The following is a 12,960-nucleotide window of genomic DNA, read 5'->3' on the forward strand; positions in this document are numbered from 1 at the left end:
GCACGAAATCGTGTCTGAAAAATCGTGAAGAGGTTCGCATTCAAACAATCCAAGAAACAGAGAGGCGTAGTACGTAACGTATGCGAGTAGCGCAAAGGTGTGGAAGAGGAGAAGTGCCAAGAGAACGAGAAGAAATAGTAGTTCGATCAATGAAACAACATTTCCCAAAAAATATTACTAATCTTCAACTAGCAGGCTTTTATATCGGGGAGCGATCAAAAAAAGTAGACAGACAAGTAACAGAACTGACGTTCTTTTTCTTTTTGGGTCTTACCTTAAACGGACGAATGTTTCTACGGGACGAACCACACACAACAGGTGCCGACAGTGTGTATATGTTACAAAATGTACAGACATATTTACATTGTACCGCGTGTTATTTTTCAACGATTACGAAAAGGGATGATCAGATTAGACATAGAAGGGGAAGAATTTCTTTAGTATCAACGTTTCGCCAAATGTTATCGTATTGCCAATGACCAAATTAGACTGCCTTCTGATTTCAAATCGAACAAGAAATATTCCTTTCTATGCTACGTAATCGCAATCGTGTCACAGCGATTCTCATTTTCAACGATCATCCGTTTATGACGCGTTAATACGTAGCGAAACGCTGTGTATGTTAGTTTGGAATAATTTCATCTGTAGTGAGCAATTAAGAGCGCGATGTCAATGGCGGTGGTAAAAATTGATAAACGACAGCCTGTCTCGTCGCGACGTTTACAGCCCGTTATCTATCGGGCGACTTACCTGTTGAACGATAATTAATTTAACAACGTTGGGACTGACATCAATGCGAACTAGAGAGGATGCAGGAGGAGGGAGGACGCACGCGCGCCTCTTGATAATTACGAGCCAACAACCGATTGAAAATAATTACGAAGGCAGCTGCTGGACCTTTCGCGGAATCCACTCGATATACAACGTTCGATTAATCATTGTACCCAGTGGCCGTAATCGACGCGCACTGACAGGCTGTGCCGACTAATTTCTGATTAATTTTCTTCTCGTCGCGAAGCGGCTCTAAAGCTCGAACAGGCCGAAACAGTCAGAGTGATTAATGTAACGCGGTGCCCGCGAGGAGGTTTCGAATTTCAGTCTGACACTCGTTTCTTCGGCGAGAAGAGAACAGTGCCGATGATTTATCATTGTAAGGCCATTGTTCGCGGCTTGTTAAACTAGTTTGTTTAATTACGCGAAGAACCGACCGGGGAGTTGATAAAGACAGTGTGGTTTTCACCAATTACCCTTTCTCTACAGACATTCCGGTAAACGTGATTCATTTATCTCCTCTTTGCAACGGGTTAAATAATTTATTTGTTACGAGTAAATCAGCAACTTATTACGAGATTACGACTAGAGAGATCCTTCGTAGTATAGGAATGTTTGTTTCTTCTTGATATATAAATGATATTAATACGGTTGATTTTACACGTGAGATGTCTGTAGGAAATTGTTGGTGAATTGGATCGGCCTTCCTCCGTGACGAACTCGTCCGCGCGATAATTCTCGCTTCGTACCCTTGAACGACTTAATAAAATATACACAAGTAACATGATCCACGTACATTATATACAATATATTTAATCGAACCAGCTATATGGTATATATAGTGTGTGTCATATATAACGGACCAATCAATTTCCAATAACGATTAAATGGAGCAAAACTTGGGGGGGAGGGGACAGTAACCAACATCAACACCCAAAATAGAAGTCGAGTGGCCTGAATACCGAGTAGGTGCAACCGATACTTTTCCACGAGCTTGATTTCACTCGCAAAAAGAGCTTCTTCAAAAGTTCGACAACATCCACGATGTTCCACTTCAATCTTCTAAATCTTAATCTTTTAAAGTGCCTCTTTCCTACCCTTCGATAAATCAAACGGTACTCGATGCTTCTCCAAAGTTCGTGCTTCTCTTTAAACTTTGTGATGTCCACTGCTTGTTTCTCCTCGGAAGGAAAAGCAAAAAGAAAAGAAGAAGAAGAAAAGGAGGAAAAATGGAAGAAACGATTATCGTTTGCACCACACGACGTTTGGGCCGCTCGATTCCACGGGTCGGTAGCAATCGGAATCGAAAATTTCACCGTATTAATTATGTTAACAAAGGGCAGGAGGGTGAGATTGAATGTCTTTGAAGAGGACGGACACGATAGGTGGATACTCGAGGAGTGTCGAAAAGATGGTGCTCGTTACTGGGCCGACGGCAAAAGTGAATTGACGGAGCTTTTCAGACGGACACTTAAGATTCAATTTTCTCTTGCCTGGCTGATCTGAAGTGGATGCTCCACTACAGGCTCCCGGTGTTCCTTCGGCTATGCATTATTCATGAAAGCAACTCGTGTTATATTATAATACGCATTATTGGGGCAATTAATTCGGCGCAACGTCGTCGCGCGCGCGCTCGGCTATGATTATTCTTTCTTTTCCCTTTTTTTTCCTCTTTCCTTTACTGATATTTCCATCGAGCAACGCGTGATAATGAAATTGATAATACGCGCCACTGGACGACCATAGGGTCTCACGGTCGATAGTTTCACGAGCGTTTCGTTCGGCAACGTCTCCCCGGCTTTCGTCGTTGTTTCCGCGAAGCTCGTTCGTTGATATTCCTCGCTAGAGGCGTTTGTCGTAATAAGCTCGACACGAAGATACGCGTTCTGACGCAACGGCAATTTCAACGAAGAGGTCAACTGGCCCAACCGAGTTCCATGCGCGCGAGCAGAGATTTTCGTGATTCGAATAAAGACACCATGTAAAATAGCTTCGCAACGATTTTGGAAGAGCCTGGCTACGATTTAACTATCGAAACACGTGGAGTCAGTCATCTATATCGGGCGATTCCTCTGGCACGGCTTATTACTGGTACGAATGGATAGAGGTGTTTGCGCTTGGCAACACGTTGTATTAATTAGTCTACGTCGACAATAATTAGCATCGATTCTTGTCTGATTTGTGGAAGAAACTGAGAAAGCTACGGTACACGGAAATGGAATAACTAGAGAAGAAGATCTATTATTTCCTGGAGTACGTATTCGCTGCTGGCGGCTGGGGGATCTTCAATCTTTCGAGAATGAGATTAAAAGATTCTCGACTGGCGTAGTTACAACCGACTGGAAATGAAAAGCTGAGAAGGAAACGAGCTGGCATAACCATATATTTGGCTCGCGAAGCGAGGCAAATTTCGTTGGAACGTCAGCTGTTGCGACCCACGATTCACCGTAGAAATTTCACGCGAAAGAGAGGGCGTATCGCGGAGGAGATTACATCGACGCAACTTTCGTCGAGGGGACGAAAGTTCATCGCGGCTCATAAATCGATGTCGAGGGAAATGGTGACGTTTATGCGAAGCTAAACGTTTCTAATTGCTGGCATCCACTGGTTAGCGACTGCTCGAGATTTATCCAACACTTGGCAATTCATGCACACGCTGCTTCTTCGCGGTGTAACTGCCACGACTACGTTTTTTGACAGGAAACCAAAGACCGTAAAACTGAAGATGGTAACTTTTTGACAACTGTTTGAATTTTTCATTAGTGCTATTCGATACGTACATGGAGATTACAAGATAAACAAATCGGAAATGTAAATAAATAGACTGAATAGATAAATAAACAAACAGAAGAAGTCAACAGATCGTAATGACTAGGCTTAATGAATAATGACGCAAAAATGAAGTCGTACAGTCTATTAACAGAGTCGATCAAACAAGGTAGATGAGAAAAGTGTTTATACGAAATTTTTTTAGCGAAAATAGCGTCAAAAAAATATCGATAAAATAGTTGCATAGAAAACTAGCGAACCGTTAGAACGATAGAACGTTGGATTTACATAGAACAATGTCATGAAGCGTGAGGCTGACGTCTAGACAAAAGACGGAGATTAGGCAACGCGTAGGTCAATAATCGAGGACAAAGGCGACGTTGGTGGTTTAGTACAAAGCCGATTGAAAGACGATTGGAAGACCAGGCCACACGGATAAACCATTGTGCCATCTTCATCCGATACCTAAACCACAAGAAGTACGTAAAACATCTTAAAAGATGCTCACGATTTTCTACTTAAATTTCAATGGGAAGAAAAAGCATTAAAGCTAATTTCTTCATCGCGTGGAACAAATTGAAGTGAACGAAGGGAACTTTCCCAAGTCTGAAGAATCCGTCCATTTTCTCGCCTGATGGGGAAACACGCAAGAAACGTGCCAGAGAATCGCTAATTGTTTTTGCCACTCGTCGCTCGTTGTGAACCAGCCACGCGACGCACTATAACACGCGACGACGCGCGCGCAAGTGCAGCCGTTCCGTGCGCCAGAAGAAAAAAAGGCGAACTCGACAATACGCAAGGTGGGGAAAAATTCACACGTGCAAGGTGAAAGAAAAATTTGACTCGGCTGCGAGTAGATCGCGTCGAGTTCTCGAGTTGACGCAAGTTGCCAGCAAATCTCGCGACGCTCTGAACGATGCCGGTCCCTCGGGAAATGTCCTCCAAGATTTTCGCCAGAAGTCGTTAAACCGGAAACTCTCGGAGTTCTCGCTCGACGAAAATTCACCGGGACTCGACTGCTTCGCGTAAAGTTGAACGAGCAGAAAGAAGAGGAAAGAGGCGTCCAGAGTTTAACCATGTAAGATCGATGATCTTTTCAAACGTTTTCTAAAACTTACTCGTCCAGACCCTTGGATGTTGATAAATGTGACTAACGAGATACCTACGGTTCTGAACAAGCTTAAGAAACGTTCACCGCTATACAGTGACAGAGTGTGCGTCTAGTCTGTGAAGAAGTGTAACAGGAAATCTGATTTTCTGGTGGTTGTGTAACACCGAATCTAGCTAACACCAAATCTCGTGTAGATCTCTACATCATCCAACGACCATTCGATATTTGTCTCGTTTCGAATCCAAGTTACTAGCGTGATTTCACCGTTTCGTGTAGTCTCGCGATTTCTATATAAAATCATTATCCGGGAATTTTCGTTAATAACTTCATTCCAACGTCACCAATCGAGAACGAACATGATCATCCAGCAAGAGAAGAGAGCTATTACGTTTTACGAGCGTTCCTCTGGTATCTGGGTTAGATCGAATGGCTGTCGGACAACGTACGTGGCAAATGATCAAGGCGTAAAACTCAGCAGGGTATCTTCTGGCCGGTAAAAAAGCTCAAAATCGACTTCGAACCCTCGACCCCTTGCACTTTGGCGCCAACGAATACACGATATGTGTATACATGAACGAGCACACGCACACACGCGCAACACGCACGCGCACACACATATATATACGTATATACGTAGATACATAATAAACGTACATATGTATGTACACAGAAAGAGACACGTACGTGTATACCTGGATGTCCCTAAGGTCAAGGCGACACACGTTGCCGTACAATTTTCTAGTCGATAACCGTGCAAGGATGACTGTACACTCGTAATGAATATCCAACAGCGCTCGTTTAACCCGTTTCTCGCGGTCTCGTTGCCGGCGGAAGTAGGGACGCGACTCTCGACCATCTTCCGCTCGAGAACGCGTTCAGAACTTCTGTTCCGTGCAGGAGCCGCGAGATTCGTCGAATGTCTGCATCGTCGCGGTATGCTGAGTCTCGAATGTGATCCGTCTGCGGCCCACCTGCACGCGGAATCCACATCAAAAGAAAGAACGCGGGGAACGCGGCATGATATCTTTTGTTCGGTCTCGACGGAGGAGAATTCGAAACTGGTTCGTGATGAGTTCGTGCAGGGCACGACACAGACTCGTGATGATCTCGTGGATGAAACGAAGGGTAAGGGGAATGTGATCCGTGCAGGCGAGCGCGCGTGTCGTTCTCAGTGGTTTGGCGGAAGCTCGTTAAAGTTTCGTAAACGACGAACGGACTGCGCGTGGAGACGTGATACACGTCGCTGAAAATTTAAGATATGATCAGAAGTGGAAATAGATGTTTGTCTTTCGTATGCCTTGCATCTGTCCTGCCTTGTCTTTTTGGGGATTTCGTACGACGGAGATCGCTCCCGCCAATCGCAGTTTCTCAAACGTTACTTTCTCGATTTCGATGGTAAAATTTGTTTCAGCAAGAAATGAACGAAGATGTGATCAAAGGAGAAGGTGGAGAGAAACATCGGACAGTCTCGTCGGCTTCTCTGCAAAGTCGGGGGTCGAAAGGACGCGGATCGATTAAAAAATCTCAGTTTCTTTATTTCCTTCAGATGTATCGCCTCGTTAAAGGATCTTCGATTTCTTTCTGCCGCGCTAAACAGCGCGATCTATCGGAAGAGAGGAGCGTCGCAGAATCGGAACGCTGACAGATTGCTGGAATGTGTGGCAAAACGTGCTATCTTATCTAAAACGCTTGATCCTCGGCTCGATTAAGGGCTGACTAACCTTATCGTTCTCCGTCAAAGTAATTCAAGAAAATCCAACACCATACGTGGTATTTAAAACGGAAAGACGTTACTTTCGAATCAAACAACAAATCTCATTTTACACGTTAAATATTAAATACGCGTCCAACAGTCCTTGGACAAGTTGCTTGCGAAGGTTCGCCTGCTATACTTCTTGAATATCGAGCCGTCTCGTGTATGGGAGCAAAGTTTCTATTAACCGAATAATTCTAGTCGATAGTTACTATAGTTATTATGTTAGTGGACAAACGAGGTCCCTTATGCACCGTAAAATTGTACACGTATAATTTGAGCAATTCACCAGACGAGGGTGGAAATGAACGCTAAGAAAGCGATAACGAGTCGAACTTACAAATACTTTTTTTCTTTTTTTCCTTTTTTTTTTTATTGCGACAAGGACGGTTTCTATACTGTCAACGTTGCTCAAAGCTTACTTTGTAACACAATCTGCTGGGCCAGTAACCTACTCGACGATACCGTACAAGAAACGATTCGATCTTCGCGAAGTGCGACAGTGAAAAGCATCATCAAAATTTCGAAATTTCGTTTGTCAATCGATTTGAAAATATTATCTTCCTAATTTAAACACACCTTGTATGCCAGACAATCTGGAGCTAACATTTCCTCTACGATTCGCTGAATAATCTTCGACGATAGTGCCAGAAGGGAACGATATCAAACAATTAAGAATTATTCCGCAAATGATCGTTAGTTAGGAAAATGCACGACAACCCTTAATCGTAGTGGGATGACCGCGAACCGAGGATTGGTCGCGCGATTTGCGGGACTTTAGAGATATCGAGATCGGTATTGCAGGTCAGCTTGCGTCACCAGGTCAAATAAAATCGTTTTGGGGGATGGTAAATCTCGCGCAGAATTCACGAAGCGCGATCGCGCGACACGGATTTATCGCTAATACGAATCGATTAATCGGAACGTCACTGCTTCGCTCGCAGTAATAAATCTCGCCTAGGAATATTTAGACGACCCCGAGCGTGAATCACGATTAAAACGAGCGTTTGAGCCTCTTTCGATGACAATTTCGCGGGCCAATGACGCGATCATCAAACCTATCCCGATAGATTACGGTCGAAAGTTTTTAAATTAAGATAAAGCGACGCGGGATCCTTCTTTTGTTTCCCTAAGTAGGATAGATTATTCTTCCGATTCTTAATCCCCTAAAGAGAATCGTTCTTCGTTTCAGGGTATTAGCTTCGGTTCATGTAACTTTCTAAAGGCAAATTGACTGTTTAAGAAGGCAAAGAAAAAATCGAAGGGCTGAAATTGAAGACAATTGCGTGGACCGATACAAACGAAACGAGATACTTGCCAACTGTACGGTCTTTGGAAAATAGCGATCGTAACGCAAGCAAACCGGAATACCGAAATATAAGGTTGCGATGGTTCTCAACCGACGACGAAAGCAAAAGTCGATCCTCGAGCGATCGAATAATCGATTCGCACTTCCTATGTACACTCCGTGTAATTGCTAGTATAATCTCGAATGTTCCTTGCGATTTCTGTATCGTTGAACCTATCTACGAAAAGAAGGTGGGTCCTTAAAGCTACTTTTAGGGCCGAAAGCTCGCACCTTTGGTATTCGTGAACCTGCTGTCACCCAAAGGATCCATCTCTGGATCCCAAGGACGCGAATGTCTGGCTTCGACGAAATTGAGAAGCGGACGCGGCACACCGGGTGCTCGTGTGTCGACGATCGAACGAATATCACGCGCGAAAATCGTACAAGTCGAAAGGTGACACGCTCGACGAATCGTCGATCGATCGATCGATCCTCGAGCGTGGCAGTGGCGCTTCGACTACGAACAGCCGTGGTCGAGTTCCCCGATACTCGACGGAACTTGGACAAGGTCAAGGAAACGAAAGCCATCGGAGAACGAGCTTCGTTCGTCTCCGTTCGCGCGATATCGATTCGATTTCCACGTGTACGGCTTGATCGATAACTTTATCCAATCCCACGAGGAACTGGATAAAGGGAAAAAAAAGAATAGCGGATTGGAAACCGAGAACGAAGCACGTGCGATCAACGAGAGATGTTCCGCGAAATTTGTCTTGCTGCTCGATGAGGCGCACGGCTTCGTTTCGCCGCGAATCTCTTCCGCTGGTTTCCACCGCGGAATGCTTCAGCGTCGTCTCGTGGAATTTCATGGAATCCGGACAGAGTTGGCGTAGTTAGAGGGGTCTCAGAGTCGCGGGGCGTGATTAATTTGTGCGATCGGACGAGAATAAGGCGGGCACGAGCTCGGGCAGGATTCGATGCGCGGCTTCCAGTCGAGTTCTTTTTAATCTAAAAATGGAAGACGTAGGATAGGGCTGACGAGCGGCGAGGCTCGACTCTAGGCGGGGACGATAGATGTTTCGTCGGTGGAAGACGACGATTCAACTCCTGGATCACTGTCGACTTGTACTTGATCGAAAAATGGGATTTTCGGCATCGTCGACGAGATACGTAGCTCGAGATCGTAACGCGAATCGAGACTCCTGCAATAAACGCACACATAGAATACTTCCATTCGATGATTCTACTAGTTTCGATCTTTGATGCAATTGTTCGAAAATCAATGGCAACGCTGATCCTTCGGAAGAGGACGGAACTCGTCTAAAATTCTTTTCACAAAGATTGTAATCACAGAAATTTAGTTTCCCGATACGCTGTGCCAAAATCATTAGCGAGAAATGGAGAACCGCTACGCGAAGAAGACCTCTGTCTGGATGTAACTGTTCGAACCAATCTATTTAGACGTACACGAAAAAGAAATCCGATCCTGAATGGCACGCGAAATCCTCTCCCAAGGCACGTAAACGGACTTCCAGGGAAATATATCGTCGCTTGTTCCGTACATTTCGGCAATTTCAAACAGACTGGGCGAACGAAGAGACCTGCGTACATAATATGGCAGGAACACATTTGTTGTACCGGTGACGGCGCACGTCGCGACGACCCGTGTTCCTTCGTGCATATGAATCTTATCATTGATTTAAAGCTGTCGGGGAACACGTTCGCCAACTGACACCGCGCGGTTCACGCAGCCAGCGTTACGTTCGCCTCATAAAGATCATTCGTGAGCGGTCTGACACGTCGCAGACGCGTCTATTATGCTCGATCATCGTCCGTTATTGCGGTTGTTAAAGTCGACGTGGAGTAAACCGTTCGATACAGTCGTCGTATTGGAGCACGTAATAAAAGGTAGATACTAAAAGAAACCCAACGACGCGAGACCACTGGAAACTGTCAGACGTCGACAGAACTCGTAAATAAAAATACACGAGGGTATAATCGATCAAATAGAATCGAAATTCTATTTCCAAGTAATTTCAGAGCAGTTTCTGAGGCTGGCCGAAGCTGGCGATGGAAGATCAGAGGCTAATTTACGAGTTAATGAACGATTATCGCGTAATAGGTCGATGGGAACTCGGTCGACCGCTGAAAAATGGAAGCTCGTGGGAAAGACAGAGAAGGGGCAGAGGACGTTTAATAAAACCCCGATGAGCTTCTCTGGTCCGCTGAGAATCAGTGAACTGATTAAAATTAGACGCGGGGAGATTTGGCGCGAGAGTTTCAATTTCAAAGTGGCCGTGGTCCGTGGAAGGGCTTTAAATAAATTTCACCGTTAAAGGCGCGACGTTTGGAAGGTCAACGGGGGATGTCTGAAGAATTAGCGGACGATTAATACGCGACAGAAGAAAATAGAGGATGGTGGACCGTTGAAAAATGGCGTTCGTGGAGCAGCACGAAGCTGTACATATAAAAGGTGGAACGACACTTAATGGGGTTTCGATGGGGTCTCGTCCTCGATCTGCCAGCCGACAGGATCATTTATCACTTCTCATTTTCCCTCGTTAACGTCGCCTTTCGCTATGTGCGGGCTGATTTACGAGTGCGCGTAACGCCTCCGTCTTCTTGCAGTCGATACGTTTCCAATTCCTGATATCGAGATACGCTTAACCCTTATTCTTCGCGTAGAAATACTCCATTTAAATGGAAATTTTCAATGTAATAGTAAAACTGGCGAGACATTTTCCAATAAACAATCGAGCAGCGAATATAAAAGATTTCTCACGATCTCGAGCCACGATTCGTCTCGGCCGCGACACTCTCGAAAGCGTCGCTGATAAACGACTCGCAGAGTCGTTCTCACAGGGTGGAACTACTAACGAACATCTACTACTCTGCGAGAGCAAGAAAGAGGTAGAAGGGTGAGTGGAAAAAAAGGCCGCTCGACTGAAAGAGAAGTAATCCTAAGGTCGATCTACGGGTTCTCGAAGAGATCTAGTTGATTTCGATTGGAAGAACACGCCGGACTCGTCGTGTCCGACGTCATTCATAATTATCTCCCAGCGATACGTCTCGGGAGCACGTCGAGTCCAGCGGTTCTTCTCTCTGGTTCTAACCAGAATTAATTCGCTACGACATCGATTTAGAATTCGCCATCAGAAGACAGTAGATTAAGGCTAGAAGATAATTTCAATTAGACCGTAGATCCTCGACCAAACGCTGGTCAAAGGGAGGCCGATAACGATTCGATAATAATCTACGTAGATCGCTAAGTCTATGGATAGAATCTTGGTTTCGCCTCGATTGGTGTTTAAAGAGAACGAGATCGTTTCGACGCGACTCGTTTCGTTTCGACTGGTACACCGACCTCTCGACGATTCGGGTCACGAAACTTGTCCGAACCTTTCGAAAATTGATATGATCCGACATCTACAAATCACTGGAACATGAGACGAAAACGAGCTCGGAGAAGAACGCAATAATAGCCGCTCGTTTCTCCAAAAATAGAAGCATCACAGAAGAAATGTATCACAAAGAAAAGCCCCGAAATTCCGCGATCGTACGGATCCACTGTGCGTTTCGATCTCGACTTGCAAGCGAGATACGACGAAGACGATGTCGATTCAAGAAATCCGCGCGAGATCCGCGATAAATATGGATCTTCGAACGCCGTAAGACGAGAAAGCCTTCGAAACGCGTTCTTCGTTCGGTCAAATGGATTTTGGAGAAGTTCCAAGCAGGAGAACGAACATCTCCGGCCACGCGACTAGCGCGGAACGACGCAGCACGTGCGTTCCGCGTTCTTTCTTTAGTTCGTTACTCCTAGAGCGAGTAAGACGGCAAGCAAGGTGCGCCAATCGATAGCAGCAGGCTGCAGCATCCATCGTCTCTAGATTTTCCGATTCTCACCGAGGCTGACAGCAACGCCTGAGAACGAAAAACGATAAACCGATCTCCTCTCGATCGCTCGAGGAAACGTATCCGTTTGCGTTCTGCCTTTATTCCAGTTCGCGTGTGTTTCTTCGCGTGTCGTTTCTTCTGTTCTCGATGATACTTCAATGGATTCTTTTAGCTCGAGAGTACAGATCTCCGCCTTTCCGGTTGAGAAAGAAAAATCTAGGCGACGGATGGAGGTATATCTTCGATACCTGCCGGCGTTCGAAACAGCAGGTTTATCTAGCTCTTATCAAACGCGCCGAACGATCCGTAGTGCGCGTACACGGGGATAAAATAGCGAGAATATCACCAAGGAAAGAGAGAGCACACGGTTCGAGATTCGAACCCTCGCTGGCAGTGCTTGTGGGAGAGCCGACCCCCGATGGGAGTCGTTCTTAACAACCGGGATTCGATGTCACGAACAACCGCGATATTTCGTTGTCGTGGTCTATGTTTGCTCGGACAATTTGTTACGTCGTTTCTGGACTGGAGGTAGCGACTCGCTAACTGGCCACTGACCTAGCTATTTACCGAGGAAGGTATAGTTTCAGATGTACGTTCCTAAATATCTTTGTTGCCTGATGATTCTTTACCTTTAGACCACAAGTGACGTCGGACACTTACTTCGTGAAATCAGTTGTATGACTTGCAAGAATTAGCGGCGGTAGCGATGACCAGTTAACGCGACACTACTGCACTTGTGACTTCTTAGTCTACCAAGTAAGTATTCAGGTTAGAGTAGGTTGGAATCGAGAGGTGATTTCAATGCGAACCCCGGGAATTAATCTCCAAGCGACCCATTAACCTAATCGTACCGTAAACGATCGCTGGGATCGTCGAGATCCAGTCTCGAGCGAATTCTAGGACACGCATTGTCCTGGATCGGAACACAAACGTTTGGTTCTAGCACCGGATTCGAACGCATCAATCTCTGGTCACGGCGGCTTATCCGATCGAACGGTGAAACGAAGATCGAGGTGATCGATAAGAACCGAACAGATCAGTGTCTTGACGAGATCGAGCCGCTTTTATCGACGAAGAATCGAAGCCAATAATCTAACGATCGAGAGAGCTCGAACAGTAACGGGAATAATTCGCCGAGAATTCGAAAAGATTCCTCGTAATTCAGAAATTAGCGACGATTAGCGTAGACGACCGATCAGCTTGGGTTCAAGCTGTCCTTAAAGTCCTCTTAAGATATGGAACGTTCAGTCTTCTGCTGATACAACGTTCTCTCGTCGCCTCGGCATCGAGAACACAAGGCAAACAAAGGTCCCTGATATTCTTATGCTTCTTCTATGATATGATTTACCTTTACCATAGCTCGCAACTTCGATT

General features: G+C 45.4%; 1 protein-coding gene across 11 annotated transcripts in view; it reads right to left on the reverse strand.

Annotated features, from left to right (window-relative positions):
• LOC126919614 (potassium voltage-gated channel protein Shal) overlaps positions 1–12,960 on the reverse strand; it is a 116,662-nt gene that overhangs the window by 35,887 nt on the left and 67,815 nt on the right. Inside the window, exon 5 of one of the 11 annotated variants that reach the window (XR_007711723.1) lies at positions 2,265–2,315. The exons of 8 other annotated variants lie outside the window; for them this stretch is intronic. Coding sequence is in view for 1 of the 3 variants with exons in the window: in XM_050729059.1 (XP_050585016.1) it covers positions 276–293 (18 nt within the window). In the remaining 2 variants the exon portion in view is untranslated. Of the gene's footprint in view, positions 1–274; positions 294–2,264; positions 2,316–5,343; positions 5,623–12,960 lie in introns of all 11 variants that reach the window. 2 more of the 11 variants (XR_007711726.1, XM_050729059.1) reach the window with 2 other exon arrangements.

The sequence above is a fragment of the Bombus affinis genome, chromosome 8 (genome assembly GCF_024516045.1).
Source record: "Bombus affinis isolate iyBomAffi1 chromosome 8, iyBomAffi1.2, whole genome shotgun sequence".
In the NCBI taxonomy this organism is placed as follows: Eukaryota; Metazoa; Arthropoda; class Insecta; order Hymenoptera; family Apidae; genus Bombus; species Bombus affinis.